Here is a 19,860-nt window from a genome sequence, read left to right as displayed (position 1 = left end):
ATTTTGCAAAATCTATTTTTTTTATAGTTCTTTGTGCGCTTTCCATATCTGTACAATCTCAGAGAACATATTAAATAAACAACGAACAGAATGACATTGTTCAGTTGGTACTAAAGAGCCCAAAGTGAGCCAAGACAATACTCATTACAAAACTTTCATGTTGTTTACACCAAATTCTGAAATCAAGTCCTCAGATACTGAAAATCAAGACTCAGACCAGGCAACTTTATTTTTCCAGTCTTCTATTGTCTAGTTTTGCTTAACTGTAGCCTCAATTTCTTATTCTAAACTGACAAGAGTGGCACCTGGTGTGGTCTTCTGCTGCTGCTGAGATGCTCTTCTGCAGTTGTAACGAGTGGTTATTTGAGTTACTGTTTCTCTCCTCAGGTTGGCCATTCTCTTCTGAGCTACGTCTCACTGGATATTTTCTTTATTTGGTACATTCTCTGTCAACACTAGAGAGGGTTATGAGGGAAAAATCTCAATAGATTTTTTTTTTTTTTTCTTTTTTTTTTTCTTATGGAAGTCATTTATGGGGTCACACTCTGACCACACACACACACAAGGTACGCTTTGTTTGTATGTAGACGTCATATGTTAATGAACCTATGCATATTCATGTAACCTCAATAAAAGAGCAGTGTTACGGGGGCGGGGACTAGAGCAACTGGGGTCAATGGCGTGTCACAAATTTAGAGGATCATCATTTAGCCTGGAGAAATAGTTTGTTGCTTTATAAGAAAGCAAAGCCAGAAAATCTTACTATTCGTCACTGATTGAAGAGAGAGCATATTTCTCCTGTTTTGGCTTCCCTTCATTGGCTTCCTGTTAAATCCAGAATTGAATTCAAACTCCTGCTCCTCACATACAAGGTCTTAAATAATCAGGCCCCATCTTATCTTAATGACCTATTAGAGCACTTCGCTCTCGCACTGCAGGCTTACTTGTTGTTCCTAGAGTATTTAAAAGTAGAATGGGAGGGAGAGCCTTCAGTTTTCAGGCCCCTCTTCTGTAGAACCAGCTTCCAGTTTGGATTCTCAATAGATTAGTATCCCATTCTGATGCTCAGTTTAGAGGCACTGGGCTGCTGTCACGTGATTTGCTTATTAGATATTTGCATTAATGAGCTGCTGAACACATATAGCTAATAATAAGACTCTGTGCGTATAAAAAAAATGGACGCAGCCTCAGAATTGCATCAAATCTGCATTCTTTCTATTGGCCAGCAAGGGGCGACTGTTTTTGATGGTATTAATATCAAATTACCCTACTTCTCACTTAGGTTTATTTTATAAGTTATGATCCCATTTAGAGTAAAACAGATACAAACACAATGAGACTACTTCCATATTTTAACTGTCTTACTCTATGGTATGTTAAAATATTTAAATTCTGATTTGCTCTTGCCCAATCCGAAAGCAGATTTCATATGTCGTCTGCATTTCACTGCTTAATTTGATATTAAATGACTTGCTGATGGCTCTCTTACTCTCTCTCTTTCTCAGACTCCAAGCCTGTAATTAAAATGATAATGAGCCTTGTTGCAAATGAAGGCTCAGTCGTGACGTAAGCAGTGACTCTTGTTTCACCCGGCTTGGTGCTGTGCAGGTGGAAACGCTGCCGGATTAGCCTTCTCTTGAACCAGCTCATGGCTTCACAAAAACCCAAACACGGTGAATGAGGGATGATTGAGAACCGGCTGCAACAGCAGCGCATAGGCGGAATTTGCATTTTAATAGCAAGAGCTCATCTCCAGTGTGCTATTGATCCATTTTGAACAGAAGGATAGAAATTATGATGTGCCGAGAGAGAACCAGATGTGATGAATGGTGGAAATTCCTCCTGCATTCTTCCATAATTTGGGACAATGTTGAGGTGCAGAACATGATGACTGGGTTTCTTTAAGGTTTTTATGGAGCCCTAAGTTAGAGCCTAGATTTGTGGCACTTTGATGATGATGATGATGATGATGATGATGATGATGATCATCATCATCATCATAATAATAATGATTTTTTTTGTAGTCAGGGTCAAGATTTTATTTGTATTTATATACAATTCACATTTTTTTTCAACTAATGTTTGCTAATAAATGATGCATTTTTCTCCACTTCAGATGTAGAAACTGTGAAATGGTTTTTGATTCAACATGAAAAAAAAAAGACCATTCAAAAGGATGTTTCAGGATGATGAGATTGTAAATTACAGAAAAAAAGTAGTTGTTCTTCATAGCTTAGCTCAGCTAGCATCTGTGCAAAAGTTAAAAGAATGGTAAATGGCCTGTATTTGTATAGCGCTTTTCTAGTCCCTAAGGACCCCAAAGCACTTTACACATCCAGTCATCCACCCATTCACACACACATTCACACACTGGTGATGGCAAACTACATTGAAAGAAAGAAAACATGCCCGAAAATATTTTTAAGACCACATTTAAGCGAGCAAAGTGAAGCAAGCAGAACATGGGCTTTAATAAACTAAGCTTAAGATTTTTGCACAAAAGTCCTAAGCTACCTCTCATCTCTTTATATTTTGTTTCCAAGGAGCAACAGATTTCCGTATGTTTTTAAAGTGGTCTTGAACAATATGTAATAAAATCATACCCGGATAGAAAAACACACAGTGGAGCACTATCAGTCATGGATCGGCCTCCCCAGAGCCCGGACCTCAACATTATTGAAGCAGTGTGGGATCATGTTGACAGAGAACAGAACAAAAGGCAGAAACATCCAAGAAGAGCTTTAAATGTCCTTCAAGAAGCCTTATGCACAGTGTATGCTGTATGATTTTCATATCAGACTGAGATACAGCGCACACTAAATGGACAAAAGTATTGGCCCACACTTTCTAATCCTTGAATTTAGGTGTCTTCAGTCCTATGGCTGCAGGTGTATTCAGATGGGAGATAAAACTAAAGGCTAAGAGACCAAATTAGGAACAGCACAAATGTATTGTATATAAAATTGGGCAAAGCCACATTTAGAAGCCTCAGCTTTAGCAATTTGGATGCCGTTAAGTAGATTTTTGGAGCCAGAAATGACTATATTTGAAACGGTGGGAAGAGCACTAATCGATGACCCAATGCAAGCTGCATCCCTGAATCGTAACACTGCAATGCACTAACACAGATACTAGATATCGGATATCATTACTAGCTTTCCTTTTGCCTTGGCAGTTGCTACTGAACTGGGAGTTAGTTAAGTGCATTCCAGTGGTAGTTGCTGTAAATATTGCTGAATGTAAATTTATTTATTTATTTAGGTTTAAAAAAAGACAGCTGCAGTATGTTCATCGATAGAATCTGGTCATAGTTTTGGAAATCAGGACTTCGTATTTTCCACTTCAAATGGCACGCACCATTAATGCTGAGTAACAAATGAATATAGTGCTACAATTTCAGTCACCTAAGGTAAAGTGGAAACTTTATCAAAGAATGCTCCATATGTCCTCTGATACTTTGCCACAAAGCAGATAATGTTTCCTTCTGTCCGCTGATACATATATGTGCAGTTCATGTATTCTATACCATCTATGGATATTTATGTTAAAAGGATAGATCTGGTTTATGCCTGAGATTTGATCAGAAAAACTGATGAAGACAGATTTGACATCTTTGGCTGAGCAAGAAGATTTTACAACCAATGGACTCAAAAGACCGAAAAAGATCAAGGCCTGAACTCGCAGACCTGCAGCTCAGAGGAGAAAGAGGACTAAAAGGCCAGACTAAAGTCAGCTTTAGTGTTTCAACAGCTTTCTACTTGATCATCAGAACAAGTAAAACCTCTAAGCCTGTGTTGTCTCAACAGCAGCTAACCCTAACAACATTCAACAATAAATCACACAACAACTGATTCTGTCTGTGGCAGATTGGACACCAGTGAAGGAAGATTTAAAGACATATTGAGAAAACTTCCCCACACTGATTAATTAAAGAATTCTTTTAATCCTATTTTTGAAGTTTTGAAATTGTTTGATGACCTGCAGTGTTTATGCAGAAAACACAAATTGGCTCTAAGCCCTTGGAGACAAACTATGGGTGTTTCATTTTACAGCAGGAGACATTTCAGTAGCAGTCAAAGGTTGTAATTGAAAATACCAGCTGTGGCTGATTCAGTGTGAAACCTACACAGTTGAAAAATGAAGCCAAAAAGCTGCAGTCACTCATGTTCCCACTAGAGTCTGGCTCCTAAATCGAATCAGTCCCCATAGACTTCCATGTTAACATGTCCAGCTGTACAACAGAAATAAACATGTTTACAGCCTGCTTCAAGTCTCTACAGTTAACTACTTCATATTTCTCATAATACACGAAGAGGAGGTGAACTTCTTATAAAGTTATGCATTATTAAGGTGCTTTGATTGACAGAGCTGTCTCTGCTAGGCTTCAGAATCTGAATCACTAAACGGTTGACTGTAACTGGTTTGCTGTGTGATACCGTCCAAGAGGTTTGTGCTGCATATTTGCTGAAAAAAATCCTAGTATTTTATTTGTATATTATTTACTTATTAACTTGCTGTGGCCTTAGTCACACAAACATACAGACCAATCAGTGAACCCCTGGTAAACACCATACATGAGGTAGAAATATGCATTTGTAACATGAGCTGGTGAGGGTGGAGAAGCTAGCAATGTTAGCTATTAGCACTAGTGATTACCAGATTAGCTTAGAGAGACACATAGCACATTTATTTGGCAGAACTTAACAAAGACTTTATGGTACCAGTTCTTCATTGCACTATATTAACTTTTCACACATGACAGTAAGGTGTAGATAACAGCCTGCACCAACTTTTTACAAAATAGAGCCAGAGAAGTACACACTTGCACCACCTTGCAGTCTCATTCATTACTGCATCCATATTCATATCCACAGAGTCCAGCTGTTACATATTCTCCGACCACTTGTAAGTGGTAGTTGGAGGTTGGTGAAATTTGCTGGGTGCAATTGGTTGCAAAAAGTGATAACTTTCTTGTGATTGTTTGGTTGCTAGCGTTTTTCTGCAGTGGCCCATTGTTTGTTTGCTCACCGACTGGTCACCAAGCTGCAGTGAAACTAAAATATTCGATACAAGCTTAAAAGGAACACCGTTCACCTTCAAAGTAAAGGTTGTACTTGTTTAAATATGTTTGTTGCAGTAGTAAGGCGTAAGTTTAACTTTAAAAGTCAAAGTTTTCCGTTTCTGGTTTGTGTTGCACTCTCTTGAGTTTCATTGCCGCTCAGCAGTTAGTTGGCAAGTCTTTACAGACACGTAAGTGTCTTTCATGCAAAATGTGTTCAACTGAGGTAATCCCTTAGATATCAAAGCAATTGCAAGTAGGTTTTTGTAATGCTCTTTTTTGGGAACAGTCAGAAAACTCCAGCAACCACTCGCCAACCGGTTGGTGAATACACATTTTTCCCCAACAACCAGTGGCCAACCATGGCTATAATGCTCAAGTCAAGGATTTAATAGAGTTTACAAACCAATGCTTTCTATGTAAACATTTAATATTGATATAAACAGGCAGCTATATAAATTGTTTCTGCAAAGCTGCTTCAATTTTAAACTGAAAATTTAAAAAATGTATAATTTGATTGGGAGTGCTTGATATGGCCTTTACAGCCCTGTATTTGTATAGCTTTTTCCCATATAATTGTTTGTTGTTGTTGTTGTTTTTTTAAGAACTCTAATCCTTGGTGATTTGCAGTAACTCAACTACATGCTGTAATTCAAGCGCATGTTTAGACAAACGGTTTGAACTGTCAACAAAAATCTGACAACACAACATTGGCAATGCTTTAAATACATAAAATAATCCCACCCGTGCACATTCAGCACCATTTTTAAGCATGTTAACGTTGGCGTTCAAAGCTTTCGCATGCAAAGCAAAAATGTGACGGCCATCCATTTTGGACAGCGAGGGTGGAAGTGTGGAGGATTATCAGCATGCACAGATAAAACATGAAATCCCCTTGATGGCCCACCAACAGAAACATGCAGAAAAGGAAGCAGGAAAACAAGACAGATAAATACAAACCGGGCTGGAACCTCTTTGCTCTGTCAGCAGTTTGAACGGAGACATGACAGAATCCTATTTGACTGAGCATAGAAGAGGGAGATTTGTGAAGTAGAAAAAGCAATGAATGAGTAGAGGGGAATAAAGATGGCCATTCCAAACACTGACTTTAAGGCTCATTAGAATTTTACAAACTCTGTTTTTCCTTATATACTGCATGCTGTGTTTGCACTAGTAAAACATGAATAAATGAGGACTGGATTAAGCCTTTCGCGCAGCGCTGTATTTTATCATAAAGTTTGAAAGTTAGTTGTTAGTTGATCCGACTGAGAAACAGAGGGACACTGCACAGTAAAAAGCAATGTCCGATGCTGACCCACACATCAACCCCAACCTCCTCCCTGTGCTGATTTTGGAGCTCTTAACTGTCCTTTTCACCTTTTCTCCTGTTATAATTACTATGGACACTTGAGGACAATCATTTAAACAGAAATATTAAGAGCTACAGTTTTTTTTAACTGTTTTTAGCAAGGAGGACTAAATGTGCAAACTAGTTGTCCTATTTGTGTAGTTCTTTTAGCAGTAAGAGAACTTCTGTTAACTTCTTCATTAAGAGAAGCTCCACGAGCTCCATGAGAATAAAATGCATCATCATCCATTGCTCACATGTGTTGTTATAGGCTTGTTTTTAAATCCTCAGAGATCCAATCAAAGCTTAAAATATCTGTTTGTGTATACGGGCACTGGATTCCCATGCCTGCCTGCGACTTGAAACAGTGACCTTTTGCCTCCCAGTTCTCCTCTTAGCTCAGATACAGCATGTCTGATACTCAGATAAACCACTGAATACATTCTTCTTCCTCCAGACAGTTTAACCAAAGTCGAGAGATAACAACCGTCTCATTTCAGGAGCACAGTGTGTGTGTTGCAATTACACTGAGTTACATGAGTGACATAAACCATAATAATAAGACGGGAAGCCATTTGGCTGTAAACACGATGACTGGAGGAAGGTATATTTGGCACTAGACAGAAAGCGAGTCAACAAAAAGAAGGAAAACAAGCACTTTGATTGTGCTCTATCCTTGGACATGGCATTTCAGCCTGCTTTTAGAGCTTCCTATTCATAATCCCTAAACATAAAATGCCACAAGTTAAATGGAGGAAGTAAAACCCATACAGTACACAATATTTTGTTTTTTAAACATGGCAGCTCAAGGTAACAATTTATTTCTCAGTGTATGAGAGAGTTTATTGGCCTTAATTATAGAGTGGGGTAATCCAGCTGACTTGGCAAACCTTCAGCTATTAACAATATTCATATAGTGTAAATTAATTGGTGCAACAACCTCTAAGCACATGGCCTCAGTCTTTTCAATTAACAATATGGCACTTTAATCGATAGACCAATTCATTTTTGTTGAGTTGCATGCCATAGCAGCATGTACTACAATAAAACAGATTATATACACTGTTGCTACTGTGTAGCAGAACAGCATATATTCACCAACTATTTCATTAGGTACACCTTGCCAATACTGAGTTGGACCTGCTTTTGTCCCCAGAACTGTTTAATTCTTCATGGCATGGATTCCTCTAAGAGTTTGGTCCATATTGGCATGACAGCATCACACTTGCTGATCTGGTGACTGTGGATGCCATTTGAGTGCAAAGAACTCACTGTCAAGCTCAAGAAACCAGAGTGAAATGATCTGAGCTTTGTGACACGGTGTGTTATCCTGCTGGACACAGCCACAGAAGATGGCACACTGTGGTCATAAAGGGATGGTTGTGGTCAGCAACAATACTCAGGCTGTGGTGTTTAAAGCTGTTGAATTGTTGGTGTTGACTTCAGTTCTGCCTTTGATCCTGGATAAACTAGCACTGAAGCTCCTGGGACACCTGGAACTGTCCACGTCACTGCACTCTTATGACTGTCTAATGACAGGAAAGAATTTTTAAATATACTGATACTGAGGAGGCCAAATTATGTCAAAGAAAATATCTCTCAGTCCATTACACCATCATGTTTTCATGTTGTTTACACCAAATTCTGAGCCTGCCATCTAAATGCTGAAGCAGAAATCGAGACTCATCAGACCAAACAACGTTTTTACAATCTTGTCCAGTTTTGGTGAATTGTAGCATCAGTTTTCTGTTCTTAGCTGACAGGAGTGGCAGTGTGCACTTTTATTGCTGTTGAGATGCTCTCCTGCAAACCTTGATTGTAACAAGTGTTTATTTTAGTTACCGTTGCCCTCCTAACAGCTCAAAGCACCCTGGCCATTCTCCTCTGACCTCTGAAATCAATAGCACATTTACACCCAGAGAACTACTGTTCACTGGACTTTTTCTCTCTGTTTTGGACCATTCTGTGTAAATTCTTTAGGCGATTGTGTGGGGAAATCACAGTAGATCAGCAGTTGCTAAATACATGCAAGTTTACCTACTGAAGTGGCCAATGAGTGTTGTTTTTGTTGACTTTATAGTTTATTTATATTTTTAAATTTACACACCATTAGCATTGTTAGTAGTAAAAAGGTAAAAACCTCGAAACAATATCAGGCTGCTCAAAAAGAGAGCAACTACCTAAATCTGAGTTTAAATCAGGAAGCACAACAGCAGTGAAACGTGCAAAGGCCATGAAGTTTTACTGCAGATATACAGCCTTTAAATTATATTTTTTTAGCTGGGAGCTGCTGGGATTTTCCCACCCTGATTAAAACTTTGGAAACCAAACACAAGTCAAACAACACACAAGTTGAATTACAAAGAGTTTAATCCCAAAAATACTTTTTCCTTTTTTCCTGTTTTGGCTTGTAATACATAGTTTGGTCTTGCTGTATCGTGGCTGTAACGCTATAGTACTGTATCATTTACATTGTCTGAAGTAGTGGCTGTCATGCAATGTTGGACACAGCTCAACTTAGCAGAAAGATGCCACGTTCACATCAGAAATCCTGACTGTAAAAAAAAAGAAAGAAAGAAAGAAAGAAAGGTAACATTCATGTCTTCCCACTTGAGCTACAGGTATGACAACACAGTCACCTCTACAGTGTGACTAAGGTTCGACAGTTTGTTTACTTTGTAGACATCAAGCTGCAGCACAATAATGCTGCTTCATCTCTTCTTGTCTTTCATCGTGAATCTGGCATCAGAGAACAGTCTGTACAAGACATTCAACAGTCTTGTCATTTAAGACCAAATGCTAATGTCAGTGACTTTTTATGGGCTCCTCAGCAAGTTGGCTTTCAGGTATGTGAAACATTATGTTGATGTTAAGCTTTATGGTTATTTCTCACTCTGTAAAATATTTTATGAGCAGCTGAACAGGTTCCAGCCTGTTGGTTTGTTTCACTTCTTCACTGTGACAGGAAGACACTCGGCTTCTCGACTGTCCACCCATTGTCACCCCAGGGAATTTTGACAAAGCTGCTAGCATCACACAGGTTGTCCTCTGCAAAAGCCAACAGTGCTGTTCAACAGAGGTTTATCAAACTTTGTGGTTTTTTGGTTAGTTTGGCTTTTTATCATTTCCTGTTTTGTTTTTGTTTTTTTTATTTTACATGGCATTTGGTGACTAAAAATAATATTGATTTGGGATGAAATATCACATCTCAATTAGGACTGTTTGACTACGGGGGAAAACAATTCCAGATCAGCAGAGCTGAGTTACCTCAAAATGTCAAGTTATTTCCACAGTTTTGAGTTATTTAAGTTTTAGTTTTGAGTTATTATATTTGAGTTAAAATTTTGACTTTGTATGGCTGTTATTAGTATCGCTGTTATTTAAAACAACAACATTGGGACTTTTAAAACATTCTGCGCTTGAGGAACAAAAATTGTATTTGCTGTTTTTTCCAAACAGCTGACTAAAAATATCCATTCCTGTGATATCAATGCCAAATTGTGGCATCTCCAAAATACCAGCAGCTTTGACAAGATGTAGATTTTTGGCACCTTGGAGATGAAAACAGGTTCTGAACACGTGTCCTTTCACTGCCAGGAGGTTGAATCAGTCTGGGATGCACTCATAACACTTCTCAAGCACTCTGAGGGGCAGCTGGTTTGCTTTAGAGCAACTAAAGGAGCTAAAAATGACTCTATATGCTGATGACTATGTCATGTTTTGGTGTAAGATTTCTGATGGTAGTTTGATTAATTGGTTGTGTGATTTCCCTTCCATTCAGCATTATTAGCTATAAATAAATTTAAGTTTGAGAATTTAAGAGAGAATTTTGTGTGAAAAGTAAGAGTAGATGGATGCACAAATAATATAATCAGTGTTTGCTGTATTTATCAGCCAACACTAACAAGAGTTATATTAATCTGCAATGTCCAGTTTTTATTAGGTAAAATTAATCTTGAACTATAGCCAACATTACATGTAATGGCTTAAATGGACCCACAGTGTCCATGTGCAACTCTTGTACCATCAAGCCGTATTATTCTTGCGGCAATATTGCATTAAATACATAAAACAGTTGCATATATAGCTGAAAAAAGTTGAACTGTTAAAAATAGGGGGAAAAAACAGATGCAGCATTAGTAAAATTCTCCAAACAGATCAAATCAGCTTGTCACAGAGCAGAAGGCCTTCAATTTGACTTCCAGAGGAGGAATAATCAAAGGTGGTTCCACTGAGGAAGACACAGAAAATGAGCAAGATGAGGGATGAGGAAGAACTGATTTCATATAGCTCAAATTAGGGCTGCTCAATTAATCGAATCACGATCTGGGCTTTCAACGATCATTAAAAATGACTGAGCTGATTATTAGCCCCTCCCTCGTGCTTTACTCTCACGCTGCTCCGTGTGGCAAATCGAGCGCACCTCTCTGCATTTCGAACACGTGTCACAACAATTAAGAGCAGCGGTCCCCAACCTTTTTTGCGCCACGGACCAGTTTATGCCCGACAATATTTTCATGGACCAGCCTTTAAGGTGTCGTGGATAAATACAACAAAATAAAAACTAGTACCGGTACCGAAAAAAATGACATTTATTCAAAACGATAACAAAATAACGCTGAAAACCGATAAAAACCCTGAAAACTATACATTTCACACCTGAGCCTCAACTCTCGCGGCCCGGTACCAAACGACTCACGGACCGGTACCGGTCCGAGGCCCGGGGGTTGGGGACCGTTGATTAAGAGGACCCGAGGGAAGCTCGGAAAGCTAAGCAGAAGTTATTTGGAGAGGAGAGTGACTGCCGTTGGTTGAAAAGAGAGGTAAAAAAAAAAACTTCAGTGGTGTGGCAACATTACGTGGATCAATTAGACATAGTGTGTAAACTACAGTGTCGTAGCTGCACCACAGAGCAACAGAAAGTTCACTAAACATAGATGTTTACATTTTTCATTTATTTTTTATATTGCAAACATTTGCACTGTTATCAGTATTTGCACACTATTTTATATTATTTTTTGACAATTTTTAAAGTCATTATTCAATACATTGTTATTGTTAAATAAATATCGTCAAATAATCGAGATCTCAATTTCAGTGAAAATAATCGTGATTATCATTTTTGCCATAATTGAGCAGCCCTAGCTCAAATGCATTCTATATAACATAGTTTATTTAATTCTTTTACTCCTAAGCCAGTCATACCAGGTATATATATATCTCAGTTTGGCAGGGAAGGCTGTAAAAAACAACAACAACAAAAAACCCCACCAAAGCAGAGTTTCTGTGTCATCTCTTGGGAATCATCTTTGGTGTAACACCACCTCGCAGCTCTAAACACTGATCTGTGCATGAGTGCATCCCTAATCACATTTACAGCTGCCTTCTCACATCTGTGCACAGCACAGCAACAGGGAGCTCTGCCAGTGGATCAATACACTTTATAAAACATCTCCGCTACAATACACACATCCCCAATGAAACAGTCCTATTAATACTCCTCCATCAGGGAGAGTGCAGCGAGAGCCACAGTGTGCACAGACACAACTGCCTGTGAAGAACATTAAAACAGTCATCTACCAAGGTAAACAATCAATATTCTTCCCATGAATCTGACTTTAATATGACTTTTTTTTTTGAATTTATGCTATTCATGAATATACTATATAGATTTCATCTGCAAATACGCATTCCTACAGGAAAGTATGGATGCTAATGAGTTTATATGATATGCATTTTCAGCTCATTTTGCATCTCTATGAGTATATTTTCCTCCTATATGGAGACTTGCAGTATTTCTGTGGTGTTTTTTCTTCTTTCTTTTTTTGTTTAATCCATCCTGTTTCTATAGATGGGATACGTCATAGTTTATTAGCCATCATCCAGCCAAAGCCTGGCATCACTGCTTCTTTTTCTTCTGCTTCAGTGACTTCCTCCTCTTCACGATCATCTCGTACAGCTTGTCCATGCCCTCGTCCAGTCCCTCTCCGATGATGGCGCAGGCCGGCTGGACGTGGTACGGTGTTGAGGGGCTCAGCTCCGCCAGAGCGAGCTGCCTCTCGATCTCCCCGACGTCCAGAGCCCGGGGCAGGTCCTGCTTGTTGGCGATGACCAGCAGCGGGGTCCCCTGGTTCTCGGCGAACCGGGTGATCTTGTGCAGCTCGGTGCGAGCCTCCTCCAGCCTCTCGGTGTCCACAGAGTCTACCACGTACACGATGCCGTCCGTGCAGCGGCTGTAAGGCTTCCACAGGGGCCGCAGCTTCTCCTGGCCCCCGACGTCCCAAAAGTGACAGCTGATGCCCCTTGAGGCCCCCGCGCCGCCCAGCCGAATCCTCTCCGTGTTGAAGCCGATGGTGGGCACCGTGTTGACGAACTCGTTGAATTTGAGCCGGTAGAGGACGGTGGTTTTGCCCGCAGAGTCCAAGCCGAGCATGACTATGTGCAGGGACTGGAAGGCAGCCAGATTGGAGAAACTATTCCCCATGTCTGCAGGCTGGGGAGGAGAGACAGCGTGCACTCCCACAGCCCCACAGCAGCGAGCGAGATCACCGCAGGGGACGCTTAAAGGTCCCGGGAGTGATCCATCGTGGGTTATTAAAACGCGTAAAAATTAAAACGGCTTCTCCTCTCTCAGCAGAAGTTGGGGGCACAGCCCCTCGTTGCGCGGCGGCACTCCGGCAGCAAGAAACGCCGCAGCATCCCTGGACTCACTCCAACTGCATCTGCCCTCCACAAATTGTCAAATCACAGCACGTACAGCGGCTGCATGCACTCTCGCGCACCACACTCGTCTCCGCATCTGGCCGCTTGTCTCCGAGCAGCTGCCTTCATGTAGTGGCACACAACACAAGCACGAAGTGATGAAGCGTGACGCGTGGATCAGCCACTGAACGCTGCCATGGAGAGACGCGTCAAGTCAGACGGGAAAAACACAATAAAATCTGGCTTCCGGTTACGCGAAAGGGCTTTAAAAAATAAAAGCCTTTCAGATTCGTGAGAGCAAACCTGCCAGCGGGGTGGATAAAGGATCTTATTATGAAAGGTGTTCAGTCGCCTTTCCGCTGTGCAGGGAGGCGTCCTCAGCTGTGAGACTCTGACACCTGCTGGTAAAAATGAGCAACTACAAGCAGCTGTGACTTTATGAGTGCAGATATAAAGATACACTAATTGTAAGATAGTATATATAAATATAAATACATATCAAAAATGGTTTCCCCCAGCCTGCAGTCAGTAATTTAAGTGACTGCCTCTGGCACCATAAAACAAAAGAAAGAAGAAGGCAAATAAAGCCTGGGATTAGATGGAAAGGATGGACAGTGAGTCAATATCGACCAAATATTACCCAGCACAGCTTGAAGTCATGAAACATGGCCCTTAAATTTGGAAACATGTAGAATGAAGCACCAGCTGGCCCCAACAGACGGACTCACAGAGAAGCAGCTAAAAGTTATTCCAAGCAGTCAGTAATTAGTTTCAACCAAAAGCAACACTCACATGGAGCAGGATTCATCTTCACTGTGTTCAGGTGTTCAACTCATTTCTTTATATGTTTCTAGGAAAACGGAAAATAGGTGGAGCAACTTATTGAAAAATGTGCAAATATACATGGAAACACAGCATACTAGGCAATTCTAACATGTTTGAAAGTCAATATTTGGTATGATCACCTTTAGTCTCCTGCTAGATGTAGATGACCAACTTCTTTAGTACATTAGCAAGGAAAGCTGCGTCGATGATGGAGAGGTGATGTCAGTGCTAACCATCTAATAAAACAGTCACGCTGACTAGATGCCGGCTCAGCAGCAATTTCAGATTAGCATCTGTGACAATGACTGAATGTAATATGTTCAGCCAGCTGTTTTGCTTTTTTTTTTAAAAATCAAGAAGCAGGCCTGTTTTCTTTAAAAATTCAGAGATACGTGGTCCTCACAGGACAGCCACTACAAATGTAAGTAACGGAATATAGAGTACTTAAAACGAGATCCACCTTTAACTTATGCAGCAGTTACAGTAAAACATTTAAATAAATAAATAATTTAACAGTGATGATGAAGATTGTTCTGCAGAATTATTATTAAAATTTTCTTTTACTCTATGCACAAATTTTCCAATAAATAAATCCAAAGTTTCATTGATTAATTTTTGTTGAAATGCTGAGTGACATACAGATGTGTAGTGTTCAATATAGAGTTATAGTTATGGAAGGAAAAATTCACCAAAAATGTTCCAAAACAGTTTCCTCTCTCTTTTTGTTTATGTATATCAGCTGTTAACTAGATCATAAACTATGGTTTAATAAAAAAAAAAAACAACTAAAAGCAAAATTAATGTAATTTCATCATTTAGATGTAATTTTCTTTATACACGTTACTACGCAAAATAAAATCATCAATCATTGCAAAGAATATTGGGACGTTGATGAGGTTTTTTCTCAGATTTAAATATTGGAAATCCAAACGTGAACACTGCACTGCATGTTCTGGCGTCTTAAAAATATAGAGGTTGAAAACTGCCACAAATAATAATAATAATAATAAAAAACAAAGAATCAATGCTATTAAATGCATAAACTAAAAAAATAAATAAATAAATAAATGTAAACAAGAGTTATTCTATATGTCTCTGTTTTCTTTCTTTCTTTTATCTGCGTCTATATTGATTGTTTCATTTATTAATTCTGAGTGATTTATTTGTTCAGTTCCTTGTTTATTTAATTGTTTACATTTTTCAATTTTGGCAGCTTTGGTATTCCATAAGAAAATACAAGACGCACCTCATCAAACAACATAAACATGCCTTGTCAGATTGCTTAACACGATTCTGAAATTTTTGTGGTTTGCAGGTAAAATTATTTTTACATTGTTCATGTTGGAGGGAATGCAGACTCTGACTCAGATTCTGGTTTGGAGCAGGTCTGGGATCTGTAACAGAACTGACACCTGATTGGTTTACACTAATGATCTAACTCTATGCTGTCTTTAATTCATCTGTAAAACTAAATGAACATTAAAAGTCGTCTCAGGATAACAGAAAATAATAATGTGCCTTTTAAGCAACAATAATCCAGAATTAATGCTCCTTTAATATTCTCCTGTCTTCACTTCATATGGAGATCATTACATTTAGGCTTTTTTTATGCTATAGAATAAAACCCATTGTTCCCATAAACTTTGTTACATACATGTGTTGCTGGTGTTAAAAGTATAAGGCATGTGATCATTTAACATGTGTACCACTAGATGGCAGCAGAGTTTCTCATTGGAGTACCAGCAGTTTTCTGTAGTCAGAGGAAAAGTTTGCAAACACACACACACACACACACACAAAAATCAAACTGCTGTTCTTTTTCTTCACGACAGTCCAAATCTAAGCTGCTTTTTTTCAGGAAAAAGATGTAAACTTAGCAAAGTTAATTCACATAAAAAAATCGTATCCTCCATTCAAAGCTTCTAACAAACACTCGAACTGACATCGTGCTAGTGGCGCATCTTTTCAAAGCTCAAAAAGAGTCCCCAAACTTGTTGATCTTAATTTTGATAGTCTAAAGTTTTTACGTATCATGGTCAGTATTGTGACAGCCCAATATGTGATGGACTCAACTCGACTAAATAAGAAGCATTAACAGTCCATTATTACTTTAAGATGTAAAGGTTAATTTATTTGGGTAAATTAAAAGCTTCCTCGAGCGCAGCTGGAAAAGCCATCGAACGCTCTGATGAAAGTGGCTCCCTCAGAGGGCCGCCTCCGGAAAAGAGCATCAAGAACTGGAGTTCATCAGAGTTACCAGCTTCAGAAAATCACCATCATCAATCCCCGACTAACAGCATCTAAGATTAGAGTCCACATCGAAGCCCAGATAGCTCTCAAGATCCATCCATTGGTCCATGTGCCCATTTTCTGCTGCTGTTAGGAGGAGACGGTGTGAATCAGGCCTTCATGGTAGCCAACTGCGGCCAAGGAACAACTACGGAGGGAGTCCAAGAAGCACAAGGAGTGGCCGTCAGAACAGTACAAACATGGATTATGATGAGTCCAAACCTACATCCAGGATGAGGGAGGACTGCATCGAGATCTATCTATCTATCTATCTATCTATCTATCTATCTTATTATACGAGAGCACAGCATAGCACAGCATCCCTGCAGATATAAATGACTATACGTTTGCTTTGTCATGACTGACACTCATTCTTCAGTTTGACTGCAACAACAAGCGCTCACATTGCATCTTTACAGCACCTGTCGTACCTGCTGCTGATCGGATATGATCTGATAACAGCTCTCATTGTGAGTCTTCATTAAATTCCACCCCCCCGGGCACAAATAATTCATCTAATTAGCCAGAAGAAGTGAAAGCAAGTGTGTGTGTGCAGCAGCAGTGTTAGCAGAGGGGAAAGAAAGCCAGTCCCTAAACGACAACACAACCTGAGTCATCAAGACCCGACTAATTGTCCTCGCTGTCCTCCTCCTTTATTGATTTCCCTTTTATTACTGCATTCAAGATCAATAAAACGAATTATAAACAGGGTGTGGACACGCCCGCGTGCGCACACACACATGCACACAGCTTAACTTTATAAGACCACAACTCACTCTAATTGTGCTTCTCTCTCTCTTCCTCTCTCTAACTAGGCTGGATGTCTCTCGCCCACCGCCCACGCCGCCTTCTCATCCATAAAACAAAAGTCTCCCTCTCTGATTTACTTCTCATTTATTCCACCGTCTCCTCCATGTTTCACAGGTAACAGATGACGAGCTGCAGACAGATGCTGAGAGAGCCTCAAACAAGCTGTTTAACTATCAACTGCCAACTTTCAGAAGAAAAAGAGAAAAAACACATCTATAACTCAGATGATGTAAAATTAATTAGATACATAGGCTGAAGTGATCTACATCTCAGAGGATTTTGAGTCCTTGCAAAAAAGATTTCCTTAAAAAAGTACCACCAAATTAAAGTACTACCAAGGTAAAATATGTAAACATGATAAAACTAGGATGCATTGTGGGCACATCAAACCTGATCTCTTTAGGCTGCACTGGGAGGCTTTTAGGTTACCCATGACCCAGCAGTGTGAACGTGGCCCTGACCACACTGTAGGACTGCCAACTCAAATGATGTAAACCACTTACACTATACTGCCCAAAGTATTCAGTCACACACCTGAAGGATTGAATTCAGGTGTTGCAATCACTTCCATGGCCACAGGTGTATGAAATGAAGCACTTAAGGCATGCAGATCGCTTCTAGGAACATATGTGAAAGAATGGGTTACTTGAGTTCATCGAGGTTAGCGGGCATTCATTTATTCACAGCTCTCTTAAGGTCCTACCACAGCAATAGTCAGGTTCAGGTCTGGACTTTGACTGGGTCATTGTTCTGTTTCATGACCAGGCCAAGCTTTACAAGTCAGACAGATGTCCTCACATTTGACTCTAGAATACTTTGGTATACAGAGGAGTTCATGGTTGACTCAGTGACCTCAAGGTGCCCAAATCATGAGCTCTCCACCACTGTGCTGACAGCTGGTACGAGGTGTTTGTGCTGATATGTTGAGTTTGGTTTTCCATGATGACCAAACATCTCCACTTTGGTCTCGTCTGTCCAAAGGACATCATTCCTGATGTCTTGTGTTTTGTTCAGATGCAGCATTACAAACCGAGCTGCCGTGTTCTTTTTAAATAGAAGCGGCTTTCTCCTGCCACCCTTTCAAACAAGCCAAACTTGTTCAGTCCACATTTAATTGTGATGTCATGAACTTTAACATGTAACATGCTAACTCAGGCCTGTAGAGTCTGCAGTTTTTCTGAGGGTGAGTTTTCTGTGATGTCCACTCCGGGGAAGATTGTGATATTGTGTTAACAGACACCTAAATGCTCCAGAGCAGCACACTGCCAAAACGTTTGCTTTTACAGATACCCTCTTATAGTTTTGTTTACATATTCGACAAATGAGCTGGTAGATAATATCCTCACCAGGAGTAAAATCTGGTAATTTTAAAGGACAGAAGGGAGCTGTTATAGTCAGTAAAAAGACATCTTTCCTCTTTCCTACCAAGCCTTATTTTCCTTCACATAAAATAACATGGAGCTGTTGCTGCTGACCACTGCTGCTTTCATCTCCTCTTCACTCAGAGGAAAAAAGGTACCTGTTTTTGCTGTATGAAGTGGATAAGGTGGTAGGTTACAGGCTTTAAAGCAGGTAGCTACGGCAAAACCACTCCCCCCAAAAAAGACCATGACATGTAAAATTGACATGTATATGGAGATAAGCAGCTAGTAGATGGATTTTTCAGACGTATTCTTTGTAGCAGATTTTTCTTATCTACAATAATTACACTTAACCTTGTAAATTATAAATTATAGTTCCTTATTATTCTGTCTCTCAGGTGTAGAGGGTCCACCTTACAAACATGTGTGCACTTCCTTAAAAGTGAAGTCCTGTGAGTTTGTGTTTATAGAAAGGAGTCGAGCTGCTCTAGTTTTCAGCACCCAGGTGCCAAAATGTACATGCAATCAAGATTTTCATCTGCTACTTTGATAAAGAGGAAGGCCCCTTTTTACTCTTTGCTTCAGCCTGAAAGAAAAGAAGGGGCACAGCTCTGTTTATCTTTAGCTTGATAAGTTCTTACAGCTAGCAGCACATCAGAGACACTGAAACTCTGATGATCACTGCCGAGGCTTCTACATCTGCAGCTCCCCTGCATCCAGCGTGCAGCCAAAGGCCCAAGACGTGAGAAAGAGCAGATGAAGGGAGTTTTGCTTTGCGTTTCTCTTTATCTTTCAAGGGCTCTTTATGTTCATCAGGCCCACGAGGTGAAACCAGCCTGGCCTGTTTCCCCACATCCTCCAGAAACCTCCGAAAAGGAACGGCAGATGAAACAGAGCGGCGGCTCGTCCCTGAGCTTTTCATCTCGCCACCTGTTCTGCATTTTCAAAAGCTGCTCCAAGCAGGCCAATTTGTCTGGAATTAACAAAGGGAAGAGAAGATCTCTTGCTTACCGCGTACATCTCTGTTCCTCTGTTTTTCCAGACCAGGGCAATAACACCGGCTTCTAAACCTCTCAGGATGATGGCAGATTATTGTTTAGGATATGTTTCAGGTGATAGAAACACTCTGATCTGCATTCATTTCCTTGAAGAAGATTAAGTTTTTACATTTAAGCTTATCTCCCTCCAAACGTGTCTTTGCACAAAGGCGATGTAGAAACATTATCGCACAGATTCAGGTTAAATTTGCACTTTTTAATAAGCAGTTCAGATTGTACATGGTACGAGCACATGGATTCAGGGCATGAACAGTGTGCTGCATAAATAAGGTTAGTCACTAGAGCATTACTTATCTTGTACTGTGCCTTGTATGCAGCCTTCCAGTTCAACCATTACGTATCTTAGATTCTGTCTCTTTAAGGAGCCCTCCCCAAAAGCCCACTTTCTTTTGATTAGACAAATTTCAG

The 19,860-nt window shown here is 39.9% G+C and overlaps 1 protein-coding gene across 1 annotated transcript; it reads right to left on the bottom strand.

Moving 5' to 3' along the window:
* Nucleotides 1-11,537: 11,537 nt before the first annotated feature.
* LOC102197769 (ADP-ribosylation factor-like protein 4C) lies at nucleotides 11,538-13,312 on the bottom strand. Its single transcript, XM_005738657.1, has one exon. The coding sequence runs from the start codon at nucleotides 12,889-12,891 to the stop codon at nucleotides 12,307-12,309; it is 585 nt and encodes a 194-aa protein (XP_005738714.1). The 5' UTR covers nucleotides 12,892-13,312; the 3' UTR covers nucleotides 11,538-12,306.
* Nucleotides 13,313-19,860: the final 6,548 nt, after the last annotated feature.

This window comes from Pundamilia nyererei, unplaced genomic scaffold, assembly GCF_000239375.1.
Source record: "Pundamilia nyererei isolate P.nyererei 1_Seehausen unplaced genomic scaffold, PunNye1.0 scaffold00085, whole genome shotgun sequence".
NCBI lineage: Eukaryota > Metazoa > Chordata > Actinopteri > Cichliformes > Cichlidae > Pundamilia > Pundamilia nyererei.
Note: the sequence above shows the minus strand (reverse complement) of the source record. Positions and strands in the feature narration are given on the sequence as shown.